This window comes from Amphiura filiformis, chromosome 13 (assembly GCF_039555335.1).
Source record: "Amphiura filiformis chromosome 13, Afil_fr2py, whole genome shotgun sequence".
Lineage (NCBI taxonomy): Eukaryota > Metazoa > Echinodermata > Ophiuroidea > Amphilepidida > Amphiuridae > Amphiura > Amphiura filiformis.
In genome coordinates, this window is record NC_092640.1 from 9585082 (window position 1) to 9612334 (window position 27253).

The window sequence follows — 27253 nt, forward strand, 5'->3', positions numbered from 1 at the left end:
TAAAGAAACAAATAACCCATGTTAACATTCAAATGAATAGATTATTTAATAAGTAGGAGTAATTAAGTAATTAGGAATTAATTAATATACATAAAGAAGTACTAGAAAGAATAGAAAGAGAGAAGCCCAAAGAAAAAAGAAATAGGGCAAGCAACCTTTTTAGATGATGCTTTTTTTGTTTTTTTTCAAAAAAAGTTTTATTTTATTTTGAATTGATTTGTTTTTAAACATTGTCATTAGTATCAGTCCCGGTTAATCAGTCTTTTTTCATTTCCTTTATATCTCCAATTTTATCAAAATCAAAAGTGATTTAACATGCAAAAGTCATGCAGTGCTATTATAAACCCGCCACAGTGACAGAACCTCATTAATATTCATGACCTGCTGTATTATAGTGGTGTATTGTGCTATCCCGGAAGTACCAAAAAACACAATAACGGCCGATTTTATGTGAAAAAACAGAGTTATTACACCTACTTTAACATCATAACTATCTAATATTATTAAAGATCTAAGTAAATAACAATGTTTTTGGCCTTGAATTTACTTCAATTCTCCCGAAATGTGAATTTAGAATGCAATATAGTCGGGCGATTTGTTGGTGTTGCATGACTGTTGAATTCTGCAGTAAGCTCAAGTCCGTAAGTGATAAAAATTGCCACAAATTTTGCAGGCCCTTTGGGCCCGCCGGATGTATCTTTTGCGGGCCCTCGCTGATTTTCGGGGCCGAGGGCCCGTCTTATTTCGAGGCCTGTTGTTATATGGTTTCAAAGATAAAATATAAAATGTTACGTTAAAATATAATTTGGTATGAAAGCTGAGTATGTGCATGTTAAACTAAAAACATGATAGAAGATAATAAAAAAGCTTTGCTCAAAGCGTCAAATCGCAAGTTGTTATTTTCTACACTATTAAATAAAATAATGTCAGTACCTAACACACATGGCACAAAAGAAACTGATTAAAACAGGAAGCAACTTTCCTCAGTTGTCCAAATTTAACATGATCTGCATTTCATAGTACATGGACATTTAACCAATATAATTTAACATAAAGACACTATAGACATTAAGTTAATGTACTGAATATGCCCCAATATACTCCTCCCTCACTTGTACTTGGTCATTCCATGTTTCAAGAAATGCATGCATGCCTATAGCTTTCACAGCACCCGAATACCAAATCAATCATGTATATTTGTAAGCTTACCTATACTGTCCATGCTAATAACACTTGCACACTTCCAAGCAGTAATAATTATACTCTATATAGCTACATGGATCACATATACATTGATTGTCAAATAACATCACAATGTTAATGAAATGAAGGCATTTCATAGCTGAAAACATCAAAAAAACAAGAAGCTACATCATCTCTGCAGTCCTCACAATTCAAAATGACAGTTGGAAATATATTCCCATAATGCACCATTTGACACTGAGGTCATATTGCTAAATATTTTATATTGCTAATTTTATATTGCTTACTACTAGTTGTTAACAATATATTGCTTGAAATGTTTATATTGTTTGTTTAGTTTTATACTGCTAAATGGATATTGATTCAGTTAACAATATATTGCCTAAATATTTATATTGCTAGCTAGTTGATTTAATATAAGCAATATGCTTCAACACTGCTTGTGGTATTGCTAAAATAAAGCATATTTTGTTTATTGCTTGTGATATTGCTTAAATATTGCTTAATAAGGCTTCAACATTGGTAAGGGTTCGTTTAGCAAAAATATCATCAAATTTGAATTTAGTTCTGGTATACCAGACCCGTACCCGGGGATGCGCTGCACACAAACAGAAAACAAAACTACGAGCAGAGATTCATTTTTTAAATAATTAAGGATCAGAAGTCCGATATAATTATTTCTGTAGATGCAGGGATTGCCTGTGTACATGCATGCAGTCATGAAATAATTTGTTTACTTCATTTAGGGGCCGTGTGCAATAATTATGATCCCATGGTGGGATGGTAAAATGTGGGGGGGGGGGGCAAGAAAATTTACCCCTCCCCCGCGGCTCGTAATTATTACACATTTACCTTATTTACACATGTGGCATTATGAGTTCCTTTTTTATGTGACCATAGACCCTAGTTTTTGATGCTACTTGCACTGATGCTTTTCTGTACATAGAAAACAAAACTATGAGCAGAGTTTAGCTTTATTATTGTATAATACCATAAAATAAAGATTGAAAGTCCGATATAATTATTTCTGTAGATGAAATCTCTCACACAGGATGTGTAGAACGTGAAATTTACCTTATTTACACATAGGCTTAGGGGCTGTGCAATAATTATGAGCCCCGGGGGGGGGGGGGGGAAACGGCTCGCCAAAAAATCGCTTGCCCCCCCAAAACCGCTTCCCCCCCCCCTCGGCCCGGCAACAAATGTTGCGAAAAGAGTGAAAAGAAAATTTGCATATTTAAGCGTTTCTGTCTACGGTTTTCATCGCCTTTTTAGAGCGTTTTTATTTAAAAGGCGCCCAAGAACGCATGCCAAAAATCGCTTGCCCACCCCTCTCGGCTTGCCAAAAATTACTTGCCCCCTTCAGCTCGCCAAACATTTCTTGCCCCCCCAATTTTACCCTCCCCCAGGGCTCATAATTATTGCACAGCCCCTTATTGTGGCATTACGAGTTCTTTTAGTTTTTGATGCTACTTGGACTGATGCTAATTTTCTTTGTGTGGGTTTGGAGGTGCCTCTTATGAAAAGTACTGTGTGAAATACATCTTTGACAAATCTCACACTAATATGGTTTTTCTTCGGTGTGAGTTTTGATGTGGCTTTTAAGAGAACTTTTCTGTGTAAATGTTTTTTGACAAATCTCACAATGGAAGGGCTTTGTGAGTCCTGATGTGTCGTTTATGATTACTACTCTCTGCAAAGCATTTCTGACAATGTTCACACTGATATGGTTTCTCTTTGGTGTGAGTTCTGATGTGGCCTTGAAGTTGAGCCTGCTGGGCAAACGTTTTCTGACATATCTTGCACTGAAATGGTTTTTCTTTGGTGTGAGTTCTGATGTGGCTTATAAGAGAACTTTTCTGTGTAAATGTGTTTTGACAAATCTCACATTGGAAGGGCTTTTCATTTGTGTGAATTCTGATGTGTGTTTTAAGACTGCTTTTAAGTGTAAAAGTCCTCTGACAATACTCACACTGATATGGTTTCTCTTTGGTGTGAATTCTGATGTGACCTTGCAGATGGGCCTGCTGTGCAAATGTTTTCTGACAATACTGACATTGAAAGGGTTTTTCTTTGGTGTGAGTTCTGATATGTCGTTTGTAACCATTATTGTCTGCAAAGCATTTCTGGCAATATTCACACTGATATGGCTTTTCTTTGGTATGCGTTCTGATATGGATTTTAAGACTGCTCTGGTGTGCAAAAGTTTTCCCACAAATCTGGCACTGAAAGGGCTTTTCTTGTGTGTGAATTCTGGTGTGGCTTTTAAGATAGACCTGATGTGCAAAAGTTCTCTGACAATACTTACACTGAAATGGGTTTTCTTGTGTGTGAGTTCTGGTGTGGCGTTTAAGATAGACCTGCTGTGCAAAAGTTTTCTCACAAAACAAACACTGAAACGGCTTTTCTTTTGTGTGAGTTCTGATGTGTTCTATAAGAGTACTTTTCCGTGCAAAGGTTTTCTGACAAAACTCACACTGAAATGGCTTTTCATTTGTGTGAGTTCTGATATGGTTTATAAGAGTACTTTTCGATGCAAAAGCTTTTTGACAAAACTCACATTGCAAGGTCTTTTCTTTTATGTGATATTTGAGGTGTCTTCTCATTTTTTCTCTATCTGTGAAACACTTCTGACAATACTGGCACTGTAAGATGACATTTCTGGTTTGAGTTCCGATGTGCATAGCAAGTTCACTTTTATCTAAAACACATTTCTGACAATGTTCACATCTGCCTGTCTCTGTATGACCGCCATCTTTTCGTTCACATATTGGACAGTACAAACTTTGCCCTCTAGCATTAAGCCTGTTACGCTTCATCCGATGTCTACGAACATGTTGCTTAAATCCATCAAAGGAGTGAAAGTAACTTATACAATAAGAACAAGTGAATGGTTTAAACATCTTTACCGGCTTCCTTGCCATTCTGGATAAAGAATTAATGGAGTTGATCATTCCTCTCATCAGATGATTACTTACAATGTAGTGTCAGTGTACTAGCTTTGAGTAGACACTGATCCTCTGCAAATGTTTGATGGTTGTACTTGTGCTTGACGATATTACCGGTCCTTTAGATATTACAAATGTATAGCTTGGCACTTCCGTGGTCACAATTATTCCAAAATCTGGAGAAGAATAAAGCAGAGTACTAATAATTACACTGCCGTGCAGAACTATCAACTTTTTAAAGGTAATATTGAGATTCCGCATGCAATTTCCATTCAGAAAATATACTTTCTCATGATTGAACCATTATTGAGAGTGTTATATATTATTGTAATAATACTAATATGCAGTCAAAAACAATGAAATCCATAAGAAACTAGAACCGATGTGGCTCACGAGCCACAAATATCACGTGGTGATTTCTGATCTCATTTGACCTTTTACCTCAGGTAAACTTCAATAGATTACTCATGCGCTTTCTCAAATCTAAGGTTAATTTGCATCAATTTCAACCCCAATCAGGCCTATTTTAACATCTGACCTCGGATGACCTATGCGGTTTTATACTCCCCAAGTGTCAGGGATTATTTTCCTTAAGTTTTAGTCTGACTGGAGCAACCTTTAATTTGAATTGACCATTGACCTTGCATGACCTTTGTAGTTTTATACTCCCCAAGTGTCAGGGATGATTTTCCTTAAGTTTTAGCCTGACTGAAGCAACTTTTAATTTAAATTGATCTTTGACCTTGGATGACCTTTGTAGTTTCATACTCCCCAAGTTTCAGGGATCATTTTCTACAAGTTACAGCCTGATCAGAGCAACTTTTAAATTTGACCTGATCTTTGACATCGGGTGACCTTTATGGTTTCATATGGTTTTATGGTGTCAGGGATAATTTTCCTTGAGTTGCAGTTCAATCGAAGCAATTCAAAATTGAACATGACCTTTGACCTCGGATGCTCTTTGCAGTTTTATACCTCTCATGTGTAGGGGATTGTTTTCCCGAAGTTACAGCTCAATCAGAACAACTTCAAATTAGACATGACCTTTGCGGTTTTATACTCCTGAAGTATCAGAGATTGTTTTCCCCCACGTTTCACAGCCCAATAGTAGCAACTTTGATCTGACCTTTGACCTCAGATGACCTTTACAGTTTCATACTCTCTAAGTTTTGGGGATTTTGTTTTCCCCAAGTTACAGCATCATCGGATCAACTTTAACATTTGACCTTGGATGACCTCAGATGAATGTTTCATGGTCCCATCATATCACAGGTTATTTGTAAGTTTTAGCACAATTGGACATATTTCAAAATTGTACCCCCCCCCCCCAACACACACACAAGTCATTAGGGGCTGTGCAATAATTATGAGCCCCGGGGGAGGGTAAAATTGGGGGGGGGCAAAAATTTTTGGCGAGCTGAAAGGGGGGGCAAGCAATTTTTGGCAAGCCGATGGGGGCAAGCAATTTTTGGCACGCATTCATGGGCCGCCCTTTTAATAAAACACTCTAAAAAGGCTTAGGAAAACAGTACGGAAACGCTTAAATATGCAAATTCGCAACATACATCTAGACCATTTAAGGTTTGCAAATTGGGATTCCAAAAATTTGGCATGTTCAAGGAGGGGAAAAGAATTTTTGGTGGGCCGAGAGGGGGGCGGGGCAAGCAATTTTTGGCGAGCCGTTTGGAAATTTTACCCCCTCCCCCCGGGGTGAATAATTATTGCACAGCCCCTTACCATTATTGCACAATAAACAATATAACATTTACCATATAGCCTTAGTGTGTATTAATTTTAATAAATGCATCTTGGGAAGGCATAGAATTCCAATTGAAATCCATACACCCTCAGGAAGAAGACATTGCTTTATAATCTCCCACACAAGGAGCGGGGCTCCCCCCTCCCCATGGCTCATTACACAGCCCCTTACCAGTTACACATTTACCTTTATTTACACATGTGGAATTATGAATTCCGTTTTTGTGTGACAAAGTTTTTGATGCTACTTGCACTGATGCCTTTCTGCACACAGAAAACAAAGCTATGAGCAGAGTTAGCAATTGTATATACCATAAAAATATGGATCCGAAGTCCGATATAATTATTTCTGTAGATGAAATCTCCCACACAGGATGTGTAGAACGTGAAATTTCTATTTGTTTACTTTATTTACCATTTACACATTTACATTATTTACACACAGGATTAGTGTGGCATTATGAGTTCTTTTTGTTTTTGATGCTACTTGGACTGATGCTTTTCTTTGTGTGAGTTTTGGAGGTGCTTCTTATGAGAAGCACTGTGTGAAAAACATCTTTCACAAATCTCACACTGATATGGTTTTTCTTTGGTGTGAGTTTTGATGTGGCTTTTAAGACAGTCCTGTTCTGTGAGTTCTGATGTGTTTTTTAAGACTGAAATTATGCGTAAACATTTTCTGACAAATCTCACAATGGAAGGGCTTTGTGAGTCCTGATGTGTCGTTTATGATTACTACTCTCTGCAAAGCATTTCTGACAATGTTCACACTGATATGGTTTCTCTTTGGTGTGCGTTCTGATGTGGATTTTAAGACTGCTCTGGTGTGCAAAATGTTTCTTACAAATCTCACACTGATATGGCTTTTCTTTTGTGTGAGTTCTTGTGTGGTTTGTAAGAGTGATATGCTGTGCAAAGGTTTTCTGACAAATTAAACACTGAAATGGCTTCTCTTTTGTGTGAGTTCTAATAAACTACGCAAAAAAAGTTTCTTTATGGTTAGGAAATTTACCCACTATTAAAATCTAGCAACCAATTTTGTACGTTTGCTCACTAATCGCATGCGGGTGATTGTCCTGCGCATTTTGACACCTCAATCACTACTCTACGACACTCCTGAGAAAAGATATGAATGTTTAAATAACACGAGGTCGAAAATGAAAATTGCAAAGAGGCCTATTCAGCGGTTTTAGAGCTGATTCACTGATCCAAGACGGTTTCATTATTCCCGCCTTTTAAATTTTAATTTAAAGCATTTTCCTTGATGCATGTTGGATAATCCTTTGCTTATTATGCAGATGAATGATCAAAGACAAAGGTGAGTGGGTACTAAGACATTTACGTTTTGAGAGATGGATTTGGAAAAGGGATTCAAAACAGGTCATGATTACAGCTGCATTCCTGGAAGCAGAAGGAATTGAGACACTAGAACATAACATAACATAGAGTGGCCCTCCAGAAGCCCTGATCTTAATCCCTTGGAGAACCTTTGGGATCAGCACAAGAAACGAGTCAACAAGAAGATAAAGGCAGATATAACGCTGGTGGGATTGCGTCGCATCGTTATCAACGAGTGGAACGGGGTTGAGCAAGGTAACATTCAACGCCTCATTAGGAGCATGAGACGCCGCGTGGCTGCTGTAAGGGAAGCCAACGGTGGACACACAAAGTATTGAAAGACGGGTAAAGAAAGAGATTAATCTCAAGTGAAGTTGGAAACGGCAGTATGATGCCTGAAATGTACTCAGCAATTAAACAAAAAATGTTATCTGCATGTTTGTTGTTTTTGTGTTCTTTTATGCTGAAAACTTGAATAGGCAATTTTCATTTTTCGACCTCGTGTTACTTAAACATTCATATCTTTTCTCAGGAGTGTCGTAGAGTAGTGTTTGAGGTGTCAAAATGACACTCACCCGCATGCAATTATTGAGCAAACGTACAAAATTATTCGCTAGATTTTAATAGTGGGTAAATTTCCTAACCATAAAGAAACTTTTTTTGCGTAGTGTATGTTCTATAAGATTACTTTTCCATGCAAAAGTTCTCTGACAATACTCACACTGATAGGGTTTTTCCTTTGTGTGAGTTCTGGTGTGTTTTGTAAGAGCTGACTGCTGTGTAAAATCTTTCTGACAAATCAAACACTAAAATGGCTTTTCATTTGTGTGAGTTCTAATATGTTCTATAAGATTACTTTTCCATGCAAAAGTTCTCTGACAATACTCACACTGATAGGGTTTTTCCTTTGTGTGAGTTCTGGTGTGTTTTGTAAGAGCTGACTGCTGTGTAAAACCTTTCTGACAAATCAAACACTGAAATGGCTTTTCATTTGTGTTAGTTCTGATGTGGCTTATAAGAGTACTTTTCCGAGCTAATGTTTTTTGACAAATCTCACGCTGGAAGAGCTTTTCGTTTGTGTGGTTTCTGATGTGCTCTTTATGACCAATACTGCCTTTGAAGTATTTCTGACAATATTCACACTGATATGGCTTCTCTTCGGTGTGAATTCTGCTATGGCTTTTAAGATTGGTCTGCTGTGTCAAAGTTTTCTGACAATACTCGCATTGAAAGGGTTTTTCTTTGGTGTAAATCTCTGTATGATTGCCATCTTTTCGTTCACATTCTTGACAGTGCATACTTTCCCCTCTGGCATTAAGCATTTCATACTTCATCCATCAAAGAAGTGAAAGTAAATCCTACAGTATAGGCAAGTAAATGGTTTAAACATCTTGACCGGCTTCCTTTGAATTCTGGATAAAGAATGGAGTCGATCATTCCTCTCATCAGATGGTTACTTACAATGTAGCTTCAGTGTACTAGCTTTGAGTAGACAGCATTGCACTTGCGATTGATGATATAAGTGGTCCTTCGATAATTACAAATGTAGCTCTTGGCAATTCCCTGGTCACAATTATTCCAAAATAGAGAATAATGCAGAGACTAATAATTATTAGTCCCCGGTCCCCGCACTCCGTGCATCCGCGGGTATTCATGCTTGTCGGTGAACTTTAAAAACATAACATGTCACATAGGAGGTCATACGTGTTGACCTTCATCTATTGTATTTGTTCATCTGTGTATGGAGAGGATTAAGGGAGGTGTAATGAGCGTGAACCTGGTTTGGATGCAGAGGGAGTGTGCCTGTAACAGACACAGCCACCAGAAAAGGACCAGCTCAGATCGCGCGCCAAATAAGTTTGCAGTCCAGAAATTTCATTTTTTCTCAGCCTTGCAAAAAATAGGCAGAGGTGGGAATCGAACCCGGGACCTCGGTGTTGTAAAACCTACTGCGTTACCACTGAGCCAACTGACAATCAGCTATGAGAAGTTTGATAGTAATCCTTGATATTGCTGAATAGAATAAATCAATACTGATAGGTCTATTTATCTAATGTACGATGCTATTCAAATTGGCCTATAAACTAGGAATATAATGTGAAATGACTATCAATCGATCAATCAATCAAGTTGTCAAGTTATCAACAATCAATAATAAACCGACGTAGGCCTATCATGGAATATTACTAACTAGGCCTACTAACTAATTCCAAATAAATAAAATAAATAAATAAGTCAGTAAATAAATAAATAGGCATAGGCCTAAATAAATAAATAAATACATAATGCAGAATGCAGTTAGTATTTTAGTTGCAAAATTCCAAACATTCTATTCACACATTCTATTATAATTTTCTGCTATACACGCAAAGGACCTGTGCCTTTAATATGTCCGCGCCTAATCAATAATGAGTCTTTCACCATGCTCACACACCATGTTAAACTATTGTATCCCTGCAAGTATTATACTGACCAAGTCCTAACACCTCAATGAAATGGATGCTATAACGTACCCAATCAAGCGAACATATCAAGGTCATATCAGGGCGTTATACAAAGAATGGTCAAAGGTCAACGTTTCCAAAGAAGTATAATAATAGATGTAGACACAAGCTTTCGTGCGGGAAACATAAACACATAGTCGTCAGTCGTGTGGTTTTTATGAGATTTGATACGGCGCTGAAGTCTATTGGCTGTCCCAAAATCAGTACCAGACCCGGTTTCCAGACGGCAATGTGTGTGTTGTTACAAGGAATGCAAACTCATTTTATCAATGAGTGAACCACATAGAGGAATACGACATCTATCGTGAGCCAATCTGCATTCTGTTGCCTGCAAAAGCCGACGATCAGGTAAAAATTCTAAAAGCAGCGTGACTAGATATTTGCGTTAATTTCATGATACGTGTAAAACGCATTGAAAACGCCAAATTGCAGTCATAAAATATATCATATTAGTAAATCACGAAATCGAATGTTAACGTAGGTATGTGGAAAAGAACTGCAATAACAATAACAAACTATGTGCCCAAAGAGTTGTCTTTGGCATGTCGCTTTTTTGAAATATGACCAAAAATATCAAATTTTGGAAAAACGCCCCAAAATTTAAAATAAACACGAACCTTCCAAAATAAATATATATTAGCACTCGGCGGCCCAGTCACTACCTGCCGCTGTGATTTGGGGTAACTCATTGCTTCCCCTCTCCAGATACCGGAACTTCAAGGTCGCTCATACCCCAGCCCTTAACGCCATTAAAACTCCATCAGTATTAGGGCGTAGTTCAGTGAACTCACCGTATTGCTATTCCAAGTACTTTGATAATACAGATAATATGTACTAATCCCGGGGAGGGCACTCCCATTGACCAGCTATATGGGTATGTGCAGCGGCGACGACCCCCTTTTTCAGAGCCGCCAGCCGTTCCTTAGACCCTCTGAATTCATTGATTGCCGCTCTTGAAGCCCCAAATTTTTTCTAGCCGTTCCATAGACTCTCAGATCATCCATCTCCGCTCTCATTGGCATCCTGATTGGCGTGTTTTCTGTCCTACTACTTCAAGCCCAAAAGCTAGTTTTGCGAGCCCAAAAGCTTCAAAGGGAATTTTCCAAGGGAATTTCTTCCCCCATTGAAACACATTGTAAAGGGATATGGTGAATTTTGGGCAGGATTTTGGGCTCCTTCAGTAGTGGCAACACTGGTTGCTTGTTTGTAAACAGTGATTTGCGCCAGTGCCGAGTGCTTTCAACTGATGAACATTTTGCTGGAAATAAATGATTTTGAGATCTGTTTTGGGATTAAAATTGCCAAATATGAGGAAAAGTACCTCAAATAATTATGTACACGTCCTTGCAGCTGGCCATAACAGGGAATTAAAAGGTAATTTACGATCTACTGGGTTGGCTGTCAAATTCTGCATACTTCACTCGATCATCGACATGTATGCATGGTAGCCTAATTAATCTTTTTCTTTTCTTTTGTACGGCACTGAAAAAAATATTTTTATGGGTTTGTTTTTATGGTGGGCTTTTATGTAATGCTGCTGGTTGCTGCTATAATTATCACTAGGTCTGCAGGATCTAGTAATTTTGATCCGACAAATGCTGTTTTGCTTTGCTGAGATTTCCATCGTAGGCCACCGCAGACCAATTTTGCATGAATGGATTTCCTAATTTAAAATTAAATTTAATGCACAATTCAAAGTGAAATCGATTCCTTCATCAATCTGTGGCAAAAACGCAATGAAATTGAACCCTGGTTTGGCCTGCATGGTTTAGTTCCCGACCCCCATTTTCAGATTTGGGCGGCTGTTCAGTTCCCAAGACGCCCCTTTTTGGCCGGTTAATTAGCTCCCAAGACCCCCTTTTAGACCGGCCGATCAGTTCCCTAGACCCCCCTTTTTGGCCGCCCGATCAGTTCCTTAGACCTCGAGTTCGAAATTGGCGGGGCACACCCTACCAAAAAAATTTGAGTGCCCCCCGGGGTACTAATGGGTCGAGACGATTGCATTGAAAAACCGAATAAATTATTCATAACAGTTACGTAATCAATCGATAGTGCGGACACTTTTCATTTGCAAACCACCAAAATTCGTGATCTTTTAGCGTTGGAAAAGAAACAACGTGAATAGAGTGCCCTCTCAAGAATATCAACTCTCTGCTTAAAGTCTATGACTGGGAATGCCTTTAAGACCCGTGTGAAGTAAGCCCAGCCCAGTGATCACTTGCGATAATCAATTTATAGGAAAACTATTGAACGCACTTATTCCGTTCGAACAATGCCACATTTGATTATGATCGGCAAGCTCCGGCATAAACTTCCACACACCGCGTACGCAAGGGGAGTTCTGTGTCATAACCTGATACAATAGGTATTATGGTCTCAGGTCATAACACAATGGGTATAATTATTTCCATGGGGCAATAGGCTAAACACTAAAACAGTTTTGGAGTTGATGTACACGTTTGTGGAAGTGCTACAAATATTTGAAGATCTTTGTTGAGAATTATGAACAAATTGAGAGATAATATAGGCCTAAGTGTATTTTGATTATTTATTGTTAAAGAATGCTTTTTACAAGCCTGATAGCAGAAAACCATGATGAAAATAGGCCTATGCAAATTGATAATGTAAACTGTGAGCCAATAGGCCTATCCCATTTACCCCAAACAAATCCACTTGGGTTAAGTGGGGTGGTGGTTCTTTAAATGTGTTGTTGATAGAAACAAAAACTAAACTAAAACAAAATTAAATTAGGCCTAATACGTTAAATTGCATAATTATAGGACCTAATGAGTAATGTTGCCAACAAGCTCAAAAATTGAATATTGAATGACTTGATAGTTGATTTTGAGGCTAAAAATCGAAAATTATTAGTTTTGTTACCAACAACCAACAAAATACAAAAAAAAATCATGAAAAAAATAAACATAAACATAATAATAATATGATTATATTATAATATTTATTATTTTCTGCTATAATTAGCCTAGTTAATAATGCCCAAATGCTCCAATATAAATATGCGTTGCTGTAAAATAGGTTTTTTAATGTAATAATATCATGAATATATTGTGTCCAATTTACCCCTACCCCTGTGTCCCCACTTCCCCCACAGCTGCGTGTAAAATGGGGGTAAGTTGGACAGTTCCAATTTACATCTCTGGAATTGAATTTTAGTATTAGGCCAAAAAAAAAAGGTTTATCTCAAAGCTCACGAGTGGTTTGAAAACAAATGCGAAATACATTTCTTTTTTCTCTTCAAATTTTACAAATGCACGCGCAAGCTTTGAGACAAACTTTTTTTGGCCATAGCCATGTAGTATATAGGCCTACTTGAACACAAACTACTTTAAAAGATACCTCATTAGCTAAAGTTGATATTAAAATGCACAATTTTTTATCTGTAGGCTTACCATGTCTCTGTTAAGCTCTGTTAGGAGCTCATTTAGCCTAGTGTCCCACTTTAGGCCCTACCCCATTTTACCCTGCTTGATCAGAAACTGCTTAAAAAGATATCTCATTGGCTACAGTTTAGGCCTATATGAGGGATGTGCTCACATCTTTGTTTTTAAATATCAAAAGGCAAACAGTTTTCTGCATAAGTAACCTGGGGGCAGATTAAAAACTTTCCCAATTTCTGATCAAAAGTTGTAGTATTTATGTGCGAGCCTATTTTTGCCTATTTTTTGCTCTTCTTCCCATTTTTTTTTTGTCGGTGTCGGGGGGTACAGGGCAGCATTGCTAAAAATAATAATCTTTTCCCCTTTTGACGTGCCAAAAATCTTTGCCCCCCCCCCCCATACACCTGCAAGATTTTTGGGGACCCAAAACATAAAACATTACTAACGCCAGGGGGGACGGAGGACTTTCATATATTTTCGCACAAAAAATCGCATCCCCACTCAAATCCTCCATTCCTTGTATATAATTTCTTGCCTCCTCCCATTGACGTGCCAAAAAATCTTTGCCTCCCTCCTTTGACGTGCCAAAAAACCTTTCCCCCTTTTGACGTGCCAAAAATCTTTGTTCCCCCCCAAACACATGCAACTTTGGGGGACCCAAATATAAAACCTTAAAACGGAGGGATCTCTATTTACGCCGGGGGGGGGGGGAGGGGGCGGAGGAATTTTACTATATTTTCGCACACAAATTTCGCAACCTCCCCCATATCGAAGGAAAATGTCACCCCCCCACCTTGAATTCTCCATTCCTATAATTTTATGTCCCCCTATTATTAGGTCAATATTTCATGTTCCCTCCCCTCAAGTCAATCAAAAAATGTCGCATCCCCCCTAAAAAGCTCCGTACCCCTGACGTATTGTGATTATTCCCTGCGAGGGCAATGAGCAGGAAATGTTGCATATTTAAACGTGTTAATAGCGTTTTCATAAAACTTCATTGAATGCGGTGTTTGTAAGGGATCTTTGAAAGCCCTTTCCTCCGCTAATAGATAACCCAATGAGCTGAAATTCTATATTGTAAAGAGAAGAGGAAAAATGGGGGGGGGGGGCGTAAACATATGAGATAGGTGTCTAAGCACTTTCCTCTGCTAATAGATAACCCAATAAGCGGAAATTCAAATATTGTAAAAAGATAAAGAAACAAATGGGGGGGGGGGGGGACACCAATAACTGAAGATGATCTTCATGATCTATATCAAGGGATCATCTGCAATAAAAGCTCTTATACAAATGTCAGTATAAGACAAAGGAAAAGAAAAAGTGGGGGACCCCCAATATCTGATGTGATGTGCCCTGAGTAATTTGATTTAATTTAATTATTTAACTTTGTTTACAAGCTGAAAGTATTTCATGAGATGGGAAAGCCCCTTGTAATTGCAAGATAATGGTGTGGAAAGCCATATTGAATTCCCCCAAATTATTGTAAACAAAGTCAGAGCTATGTTTGGAACTTGGAAACCCCCAGTTCATTATTGCACCATCAGAAAACCCCCCAGGAAGTGATGTAATGTGAAAGGTGAATGTGTATAATTAATCTTGGGAAATCCCAAGATTGCAGCAATGTTGTGAAAATGTGATTGAAGTAATGGTTTATTAATAGATGATGGGTTTTTTTGCATGAGGACTGATATAAAAAGCTGAAGGCTTTTGTTGGGACTTTACAGAATATCGTGGGAGTTTGTAAACTCCACATGTACGTGTGTGATGGTCTTCGTGCTTCAAAAAAGAAGTACATTCTAACCAGTTTATATAGCCAATAATTGAGCTAATTTTAATACAGCAACGAAGAAGACAGCGAGCACACAAAAGTGCTCTTCCTCATCAAAGGATTAAAAGTTCTTCTGTCAAATTGCTGGAGTTTGCTGGGTTTGTGAAGGCCACGCATCTGTCAAAAAACAGCGGAGCTGCGTTAAAGAAACCTGTTCCCTGGAAAAAGAGTGATTGGTGAAAGAAACACCATTTTTGGAGAAAGCAGCGCAAGGAGATATATTTGTGGAGATAGCAGCGCAAAGGAGATTGGAGGAAGCATCATCATTTTCGTATGAGGATTTTATACGCAAGGATTATAAATGCAAGTGTACTATGGACATCACTGATTTTCGCAGGACAAGTGAATAAGGATATATTACATCAGTCGTCCAGAACATTGCAAGAACTCTAGGATCACCAACAAGAAGACAGCTGGTTAAGTACTGATATAGTAAAACTGTCATTGTGTGATTTTATTGTATATGCGATATTGTTATTATATGTACCAATCATACTCTGTTTTCAATTAAAGACTTAGATTTTGTTAGCTTAAACAAACAGTGTATTTGTGTTGTGCATTCGTGTGAGTTCGGGAAAAAGGTGATTTTGGCCTTGAGTCAAGTACGACTCGTAACACTGAAGATGATCGTCATGGTTAAATCAAGGGATCATCTTCATATATAAAAGCCAAATATCGAATGTTGTACGGCTCATAGCACATAGGGTACGGGGTCTTTGAAAGCCCTTTCCCCCGCTATTAGATAGCCCAATGAGCTGAAATTCAAATATTGTGAACAGAATAAGATAAAGAAATAAATTGGGGGGGGGGGGTCCCCAATAACTGAAGATGATCTTCATTGTCTAAATCAAGGGACCATCTTCAATATAAAAGCCGAATATATCGAATGTTGTATACGGCTCATAGCACGTCAACCTATATGGGGTAGGGGGTCTTTAAAAGCCCTTTCTCCCGCTATTATATAGCCCAATGAGCTCAAATTCAAATATTGTGATCAAAATAAGATAAAGAAAAAAATGGGGGGGGGGGTCTCAAATAACTGGAGATGATATTCATGGTCTAAATCAAGGGACCATCTTCAATATAAAAGCCGAATATATCAAATATTGTACGGCTCATAGCACGTAAACTTATATGGGGTAGGGGGTCTTTAAAAGCCCTTTCCCCCGCTATTATATAGCCCAATGAGCTGAAATTCAAATATTGTGTTCAGAATAAGATAAAGAAAAAAAAAATGGGGGTTGGGGGGGGTTCCCAATAACTGGAGATGATCTTCATGGTCTAAATCAAGGGACCATCTTCAATATAAAAGCCGAATAGGCCTATATCGAATGTTGTACGGCTCATAGCACGTAAACCTATATGGGGTAGGGGGTCTTTACAAGCCCTTTCCCCCGCTATTATATAGCCCAATGAGCTGAAATTCATATATTGTAATCAGAATAAGATTTTACAAAAATTGGGGGTCCCCCAAAAAACTGGAGATGATCTTCATGGTCTAAATCATGGGACCATCTTCAATATAAAAGCCGAATATATCGAAATGTTGTACGGCTCATAGCACGTAAACCTATATGGGGTAGGGGGTCTTTAAAAGCCCTTTCCCCGCTATTATATAGCCCAATGAGCTGAAATTCAACTATTGTGATCAAAATAAGATAAAGAAAAAAATCGGGGGGTCCTCCCAATAACTGGAGATGATCTTCATGGTCTAAATCAAGGGACCATCTTCAATATAAAAGCCGAATATATCGAATGTTGTATACGGCTCATAGCACGTCAACCTATAGGGGGTAGGGGGTCTTTAAAAGCCCTTTCCCCCGCTATTATATAGCCCAATGAGCTGAAATTCAAGTATTGTGATCAGAATAAGATAAAGAAAAAAAATGGGGGGGGGAGGTCCCCCAATAACTGGAGATGATCTTCATGGTCTAAATCAAGGGACCATCTTCAATATAAAAGCCGAATATATCGAATGTTGTACGGCTCATAGCACGTAAACCTATATGGGGTAGGGGGTCTTTACAAGCCCGTTCCCCCGCTATTATATAGCCCAATGAGCTGAAATTCTAATATTGTGATCAAAATAAGATAAAGAAAAAAATGGGGGGGGGGGGGTCCCCAATAACTGGAGATGATCTTCATGGTCTAAATCAAGGGACCATCTTCAATATAAAAGCCGAATATATCGAATGTTGTATACGGCTCATAGCACGTAAACCTATATGGGGTACGGGGTCTTTAAAAGCCCTTTCCCCCGCTATTATATAGCCCAATGAGCTGAAATTCAAATATTGTGATCAGAATAAGATAAAGAAAAAATGGGGTCCCCTTAAAAACTGGAGATGATCTTCATGGTCTAAATCAAGGGACCATCTTCAATATAAAAGCCGAATATTTCGAATGTTGTACGGCTCATAGCACGTAAACCTATAAACCTATATAGGGTAGGGGTCTTTAAAAGCCTTTTTCCCCGCTATTATATAGCCCAATGAGCTGAAATTCAAATATTGTGATCAGAATAAGATAAAGAAAAAAAAATTAAGGGGAGGGGTCCCCCAATAACTGGAGATGATCTTCATGGTCTAAATCAAGGGACCATCTTCAATACTCCGAATATATCGAATCGTCGCCCGCAAGACATAGTGGCGTATCACGAAAATGGTCATTTTGAGATAATTGCATCTGAAGTTTTTGCAACTTTTAACCGTTTGTCATACATTGCCTTGATTAAAATGTCCCCTTTTCTTGAATGGATATGAAAATATAAATATTTAAGTTACATTAAATGTATAAAATACATTGTTGTCATTCACCAATTAATTGTAATTAGTCATTAAACTTATACGCCAGTATGTCAAATTTTTTGAAAAATTATTCTCCATTCAAAATTGATATACAATTGGCCACACAGAATAAGATAAAGAAAAAAATGGGGGGGTCCCCAATAACTGGAGATGATCTTCATGGTCTAAATCAAGGGACCATCTTCAATATAAAAAGCCGAATATATCGAATGTTGTGTACGGCTCATAGCACGTAAACCTATGTGGGGTAGGGGGTCTTTAAAAGCCCTTTCCCCCGCTATTATATAGCACAATGAGCTGAATTTCAAATATTGTGATCAGAATAAGATTTAAAAAAAAAATTGGGGGGTCCCCTCAATAATTGGAGATGATCTTCATGGTCTAAGTCAAGGGACCATCTTCAATATAAAAGCCGAATATATCGAATGTAGTTAATTGTACGGCTCATAGCACGTAAACCTATATGGGGTAGGGGGTCTTTAAAAGCCCTTTTCCCCGCTATAGCCCAATGAGCTGAAATTCAAATATTGTGAACAGAATAAGATAAAGAAATAAATTTGGAGGTCCCCCTAATAACTGAAGATGATCTTCATTCATTTTCATTGTCTAAATCAAGGGATCATCTGCAATAAAAGTCCTTATACAGGGTGTCCCAGAATGATTTGTACCGTGTTTGCAAAAATAACTAAAAATAGAAGACGGGCAGTGTATCTATTTTTGATACCAGCATTATAATGTTGGACATGTCTTCTACTTATTCTGTTAATTTCAGCACGCTACCTTTATTTGTTTTCGCGTGGCAGGTAATAATGTAAAATCGATGAAAAACGACTCGCATACCTTTGAAAAATGGCACAATACGATTAAATGAAGAACTTGGGATGTTTGGCACAGCATTTCGACGACAACTACTGTTGGGGTTGCGCCTTAAAGCTTGCCGGACAGCTGCAAGGTTCGCTCTAGTTCTTACAGTCTTACGAGCACCTGAAGCTTCACTCTGCCGATTCCTGACAGTTCCATGCTCGTCAAACTTCTTTACGTTATACACTATCGTCTAATGAATCTTCTTTGCGTCTCAACATAGCTGCCGGTTTGCCAGTAAGTTTTTGAAAGAAATCCACGCTGCTGTACAGTAAATTGAGGAGCCGTCTTTTCTGTACCACAACCAGTTCGATCTCTGCAAGCATTTCAAATGACATGGACCTCACACCACAATAACTATATTTAAAACTACCGCCAAAGAGAGAATGGGATTAGGCCACAAATCCTTAATTCCATATAATGATTGCTTCGTAACGTCATAAATAATAGATAGATATCGGCTATTTAGTGGAAATATGAACAGGGCACAACTAAAATACCTGCATAACTTTTTCCAAATAACTTTGTGCTGAACGGTTAGTAATGTTACAGATTTTCAAAATACATGTATGTCAGTATGTTCATAGCACATAAACTTATGGGGTGGGTCGTTTTAAAAGCACTGTCCCCACTATTAGATAGCCCAATGAGCTGAAATTCAATTATTGTGAACAGGATAAAAAAAAAAAAAAAAATGGGGGGGGGGGGTCCCCTATAACTGAAGATGATCTTTATGGTCTAAATGAAGGGATCATCTGCAATAAAAACCCTTTTATAACTGTCAGTATGTTTATAGCACATAAACCTATGGTGGAGGGGTCTTTAAAAGCCAATTTCCCCCACTATTAGATAGCCCAATGAGCTGAAATTCAAATATTGTGATCAGAATAAGATATAAAAAAATATATTGGGGGGGGTCCCCAATAACTGAAGACGATCTTCGTGGTTAAATAAAAGGATCATCTTCAATAATAGCCGAATATATTATCGAATGTTGTACGGCTCATAGCACGTAAACCTATATGGGGTAGGGGTCTTTAAAAGCCCTTTCCCCCGCTATTAGATAGCCCAATGAGCTGACATGGGGGGGTCCAAATGAGCTGAAATGGGGGTTCCCCCAATAACTGAAGATGATCGTCATGGTTAAATCAAGGAATCATCTTCAATATAAAAGCCGAATATATCGAATGTTACCCAGCAAACACAAAAACGTTTTAAAAACGTTTTAAATAAGTTATATTTTGGCTTTTGGTTTAGGTAAAACGTTTTAATAACATTAAAATGTCGGGTTATATAAAGGTCATGATAACGTTTTAAAACGTTTTGTATGAAAACAAAAAGATAAAAACTAATGCAGTATGTAAACTACAGTAGCAAGCCAACTCTCTTCATGTAGAGTTGCTATATTTTTGGCTCTGTAGTTTTGACTTTTTGCTTGCTACCCTGGTTTAATTATTTGCTATGATTTGATTAATTTTTATGCTTTAGATTCAATTCTTTGCTGTATATATATATATTTGTTGTTTGTCCCTGAGGAAGGGCAGTTTATCTGCTCGAAACGTCGGTTGTATTTTTGTCAACTTTGTCTACAATCCCTGTGGTTTTGGATTTTTTCTAGTGCAGTAACCATGTACACCATTCTGGTTTACATACTGCATTAGTTTTTATCTTGTCTTTGTCTTTGTTCCCCACACCAAGTTGGTATACCTGGCTCGAATCTTTCTGTTTTTATATATTCTAGGTATCCTCTTGTATCATCCTTTGATCCTTGGTGTGTTTTGTACCTCGTCCGTTGGAGGCACCATTACCTACTTTATGAAAACAAACTACAACAATATTTTTAAATGTTTTCAAAAAATGTTATTGTAAACTATTTTTGCAAACATTTTTGCCAAATATTGTGTTAATACTTAAATAACATTATGTTAAAATATTTGAACCCAGCTAACACAGAAATGTTCTTAAAATGTTTTTTTCAAAACCTTTTAATAACATTTAAATGTCGGGTTATATAAAGGTCATGAAAACGTTTTTAAAACGTTATTGAAAATATTTGGGGCAAACATTTTTCGCAAAATATATTTTCAACCACAAAACAACATTTTGTTCAGAATGTTTTGTATCAAGTTTTCAAGAATGTTTTTGGAATGTTAAAACGTTTTCATACCCTTTATATAACCCGACATTTAAACGTTTTCTGTAAAACATTTTTGTTTGCTGAGCAGTAGATTATCAAAAAATGTTTTTAAGGTTATGAAACCGTTTTATACTCTTAATATACCCTTCATATAACACGACATTTAAACGTTTTCTGGCAACCTTTTATAACCTTTTGCGAATGATGTCGAAAACGTTTTGTGTTTGCTGGGTATATACGGCTCATAGTAAACCTATATGGGGAAGGAGGTCTTTGAAAGCCCTTTTCCCCGCAATTCGATAGCCCAATGAGCTGAAATTCAAATATTGTGAACAGAATAAGATAAACAAAACAAATGGGGGGGGGGGAGTCCCCCAATAATAGAAGATGATCTTCATGGTTAAATCAAGGGATCATCTTCATAATAAAAGCACAATATTATCGAATGTTGTACGGCTCATAGCACATAAACCTATATGGGGTAGGGGGTCTTTAAAAGCCCTTTCCCCCGCTATTATATAGCACAATGAGCTGAAATTCAAATATTTTGATCAGAATAATAAAAATGGGGGGGGGGGTCCCACAATAACTGGAGATGATCTTCATGGTCTAAATCAAGAGACCATCTTCAATATAAAAAGCCGAATATATCGAATGTTGTATACGGCTCATAGCACGTAAACCTATATGGGGTAGCCTACCCCATATAGGTTTACGTGCTATCATGGCTGCCTATGAGCCGTATAACATTCGATATATTCGGCTTTTATATTGAAGATGATCCCTTGATTTAGACTATGAAGATTATCTTCAGTTATTGGGGGACCCCCAATTTTTTCTTAATCTTATTCTGTTCACAATATTTGAATTTCAGCTCATCGGGCTATCTAATAGTGGGGGAAATGGCTTTTAAAGACCCCTACCCTATATAGGTGAATTACGTGCTATGAGCCGTACAACATTATTATATTCGGCTTTTATATTGAAGACGATCCCTTTAGACTATGAAGATTATCTTCAGTTATTAGGGGGACCCCCCAAATTTTTTCTTAATCTTATTCTGTCCACAATATTTGAATTTCAGCTCATTGGGTTATCTAATAGCGGGGAAAGGGCTTTAAAGATCCCCTACCCCTTATAGGTTTACGTGCTATGAGCCGTATATTATTCGATATATTCGGCTTTTATATTGAAGATGATCCCTTGATTTAGGATATGAAGATTATCTTCAGTTATTGGGGGGATCCCCCCCCCCCAAATTTTTTCTTAATCTTGTTCTGTTCACAATATTTGAATTTCAACACATCGGGCTGTATAATAGCGGGGGAAATGGCTTTCAAAGACCCCCTACCCTATATAGGTGAATTACGTTCTATGAGCCGTACAACATCATATATTGGGCTTTTATATGAGACGATCCCTTGATTTAGACTATGAAGATTATTTTCAGTAATTGAGGGGACCCCCCAAATTATTTCTTAATCTTATTCTGTCCACAATATTTGAATTTCAGCTCATTGGGTTATCTAATAGCGGGGGAAAGGGCTTTTAAAGATCCCCTACCCCTTATAGGTTTACGTGCTATGAGCCGTATATTATTCGATATATTCGGCTTTTATATTGAAGATGATCCCTTGATTTAGGATATGAAGATTATCTTCAGTTATTGGGGGGATCCCCCAAATTTTTTCTTAATCTTATTCTGTTCACAATATTTGAATTTCAACACATCGGGCTGTATAATAGCGGGGGAAATGGCTTTCAAAGACCCCCTACCCTATGTGAATTACGTTCTATGAGCCGTACAACATCATATATTGGGCTTTTATATGAGACGATCCCTTGATTTAGACTATGAAGATTATTTTCAGTAATTGAGGGGACCCCCCAAATTATTTCTTAATCTTATTCTGTCCACAATATTTGAATTTCAGCTCATTGGGCTATCTAATAGCGGGGGAAAGGGCTTTTAAAGACCCTATATAGGTTTACGTGCTATGAGCCGTACAACATCATATATTCGGCTTTTATATTGAAGACGATCCCTTGATTTAGACTATGAAGATTATCTTCAGTTATTGGGGGGACCCCCCAAATTTTTTCTTAATCTTATTCTGTCCACAATATTTGAATTTCAGCTCATTGGGTTATCTAATAGCGGTTATCATTTATTAGTTTTTTAAACAAAACACAATGTACAACCAAATTTTAGGCTTAAACAGCTAAAAGAAATATCATGCTAATGTATACAGATGCTTTTGAGTCATTCACACCTTTAAATTTCCCTCTTTTACAAAATTAGTCACTTTTATAGCATTTTTAAAGGTTTTTTGGATATAAAATTTGCCTATTAATGACAGAATTGGTGGCGCTATTTAGTTACTGGAAATTACTCTTTCAAGCTTTTAATACAAATAATTCCTTTTATTGTTTGATAAAATATGTATATAAAATTTCCTTATTGCTTGTTTCACCTATTCCAGCTGTTTAAATGGCAGTATTAATAACCTACCTCTTGCAAATAAAGAAATATGGTTTAGGATAAATAGCGCCATCTATAGTTTACATTTAGTTAATAATGAAGCCAATTCTATATACATCAAACAACCGTGGGGGAAAGGGCTTTTAAAGATCCCCTACCCCACGGTTGTTTGATGGGATCATTTATTAGTTTTCAAACAAAACATCATGTACAAACAAATTTTAGGCTTAAACAGCTAAAAGCGATATCATGCTAATGTATACAGATGCTTTTGAGTCATTCGCAACTTTAATTTCCCCTCTTTTACAAAATTATTCACGTTTATAGCATTTTTTAAAGCTTTTTTAGATATAAATAACTGTGCCTATTAATGACAAAATTGGTGGCGCTATTTAGTTACTGGAAATTACTCTTTCAAGCTTTTAATACAAATAATTCCTTTTATTGTTTGATAAAATATGTTTATAAAATTTACTTGTTGCTTGTTCACCTATTCCAGCTGTTTTAATGGCAGTATTAATCACCTACGTCTTGTAAATAAAGAAATATGATTTAGGATAAATAGCGCCATCTATAGTTTGTATTTAGTTAATAATGAAGCCAATTCTATATACATCAAACAACCGTGACCCCTTATAGGTTTACGTGCTATGAGCCGTATAACATTCGATATATTCGGCTTTTATATTGAAGATGATTCCTTGATTTAGACTATGAAGATTATCTTCAGTTATTGGGGGGACCCCCCAAATTTTTTCTTAATCCTATTCTGTTCACAATATTTGAATTTCAACACATCGGGCTGTATAATAGCGGGGGAAATGGCTTTCAAAGACCCCCTACCCTATATAGGTGAATTACGTGCTATTAGCCGTACAACATTATATTGGGCTTTTATATTGAAGACGATCCCTTGATTTAGACTATGAAGATTATCTTCAGTAATTGGGGGGACCCCCCAAATTTTTTCTTAATCTTATTCTGTCCACAATATTTGAATTTCAGCTCATTGGGCTATCTAATAGCGGGGGAAAGCGCTTTTAAAGACCCCTACTCTATATAGGTTTACGTGCTATGCATGAGCCGTACAACATCATATATTCGGCTTTTATATTGAAGACGATCCCTTGATTTAGACTATGAAGATTATCTTCAGTTATTGGGGACCCTCCGAATTTTTTTTAAATCTTATTCTGTCCACAATTCAGCTCATTGGGTTATCTAATAGCGGGGGAAAGGGCTTTTAAAGATCCCCTACCCCATATAGGTTTACGTGCTATGAGCCGTATAACATTCGATATATTCGGCTTTTATATTGAAGATGATCCCTTGATTTAGACTATGAAGATTATCTCCAGTTATTGGGGGGACCCCCAAATTTTTTTTTAATCTTATTCTGTCCACAATATTTGAATTTCAGCTCATTGGGCTATCTAATAGCGGGGGAAAGGGTTTTTAAAGACCCCCTACCCTATATAGGTTTACGTGCTATGAGCCGTATAACATTCGATATATTCAGCTTTTATATTGAAGATGATCCCTTGATTTAGACTATGAAGATTATCTTCAGTTATTGGGGGGACCCCCCAAATTTTTTCTTAATCCTATTCTGTTCACAATATATGAATTGCAACACATCGGGCTGTATAATAGCGGGGGAAATGGCTTTTAAAGACCCCCTACCCTATATAGGTGAATTACGTGCTATGAGCCGTACAACATTATATTGGCCTTTTATATTGAAGACGATCCCTTAATTTAGACTATGAAGATTATCTTCAGTAATTGGGGGGACCCCCCAAATTTTTTCTTAATCTTATTCTGTCCACAATATTTGAATTTCAGCTCATTGGGCTATCTAATAGCGGGGGAAAGGGCTTTTAAAGACCCCTACCCTATATAGGTTTACGTGCTATGCATGAGCCGTACAACATCATATATTCGGCTTTTATATTGAAGACGATCCCTAGATTTAGACTATGAAGATTATCTTCAGTTATTGGGGGGGACCCTCCGAATTTTTTCTTAATCTTATTCTGTCCACAATATTTGAATTTCAGCTCATTGGGTTATCTAATAGCGGGGGAAAGGGCTTTTAAAGATCCCCTACCCCATATAGGTTTACGTGCTATGAGCCGTATATCATTCGATATATTCGGCTTTTATATTGAAGATGATCCCTTGATTTAGACTATGAAGATTATCTTCAGTTATTGGGGGACCCCCCAAATTTTTTCTTAATCTTATTCTGTTCACAATATTTGAATTGCAACACATCGGGTTGTATAATAGCGGGGGAAATGGCTTTCAAAGACCCCCTACCCTATATAGGTGATTATTGCGCGTGCTATGAGCCGTACAACATCATATATTGGGCGTTTATATTGAAGATAAGACGATCCCTTGATTTAGACTATGAAGATTATCTGCAGTAATTGGGGGGACCCCCCAAATTTTTTCTTAATCTTATTCTGTCCACAATATTTGAATTTCAGCTCATTGGGCAATCTAATAGCGGGGGAAAGGGCTTTTAAAGACCCCCTACCCTATATATATGGTTTACGTGCTATGAGCCGTACAACATCATATATTCGGCTTTTATATTGAAGACGATCCCTTGATTTAGACTATGAAGATTATCTTCAGTTATTGGGGGGACCATCCGAATTTTTTCTTAATCTTATTCTGTCCACAATATTTGCATTTCAGCTCATTGGGCTATCTAATAGCGGGGGAAAGGGTTTTTAAATACCCTACCCTATATAGGTTTACGTGCTATGAGCCGTATAACATTCGATATATTCGGCTTTTATATTGAAGACGATCCCTTGATTTAGGCTATGAAGATTATCTTCAGTTATTGGGGGGCCCTCCGAATTTTTTCTTAATCTTATTCTGTCCACAATATTTGAATTTCAGCTCATTGGGTTATCTAATAGCGGGGAAAGGGCTTTTAAAGATCCCCTACCCTATATAGGTTTCCGTGCTATGAGCCGTACAACATTAACATCATATATTCGGCTTTTATATTGAAAACGATCCCTTGATTTAGACTATGAAGATTATCTTCAGTAATTGGGGGGACCCCCAAATTTTTTCTTAATCTTATTCTGTCCACAATATTTGAATTTCAGCTCATTGGGTTATCTAATAGCGGTGGAAAGGGCTTTTAAAGATCCCCTACCCCATATAGGTTTACGTGCTATGAGCCGTATATCATTCGATATATTCGGCTTTTATATTGAAGATGATCCCTTGATTTAGACTATGAAGATTATCTTCAGTAATTGGGGGGACCCCCCAAATTTTTTCTTAATCTTATTCTGTCCACAATATTTGAATTTCAGCTCATCGGGCTATCTAATAGCGGGGGAAAGGGCTTTTAAAGACCCCCTACCCTATATAGGTTTACGTGCTATGAGCCGTATAACATTCGATATATTCAGCTTTTATATTGAAGATGATCCCTTGATTTAGACTATGAAGATTATCTTCAGTAATTGGGGGGACCCCCCAAATTTTTTCTTAATCTTATTCTGTCCACAATATTTGAATTTCAGCTCATTGGGTTATCTAATAGCGGGGGAAAGGGCTTTTAAAGATCCCCTACCCCTGATAGGTTTACGTGCTATATGAGCCGTATAACATTCGATATATTCGGCTTTTATATTGAAGACGATCCCTTGATTTAGACTATGAAGATTATCTTCAGTTATTGGGGGGACCCCCCAAAAATTTTTTCTTAATCCTATTCTGTTCACAATATTTGAATTTCAACACATCGGGCTGTATAATAGCGGGGGAAATGGCTTTTAAAGACCCCCTACCCTATATAGGTGAATTACGTGCTCTGAGCCGTACAACATTATATTGGCCTTTTATATTGAAGACGATCCCTTAATTTAGACTATGAAGATTATCTTCAGTAATTGGGGGACCCCCAAATTTTTCTTAATCTTATTCTGTCCACAATATTTGAATTTCAGCTC

The 27253-nt window shown here is 37.4% G+C and overlaps 1 protein-coding gene across 3 annotated transcripts in view; it reads right to left on the minus strand.

Annotated features, from left to right (window-relative positions):
• The window catches only part of LOC140167976 (uncharacterized), a 55409-nt gene that overhangs the window by 23236 nt on the left and 4920 nt on the right, over positions 1 to 27253 (minus strand). For 2 of the 3 annotated variants that reach the window (XR_011861116.1, XR_011861114.1), the window contains exon 2: positions 4182 to 4327. Coding sequence is in view for 1 of the 3 variants with exons in the window: in XM_072191279.1 (XP_072047380.1) it covers positions 2844 to 4166 (1323 nt within the window). In the remaining 2 variants the exon portion in view is untranslated. Of the gene's footprint in view, positions 1 to 2662; positions 4328 to 27253 lie in introns of those variants that run through there. The other variant, XM_072191279.1, reaches the window with a different exon arrangement.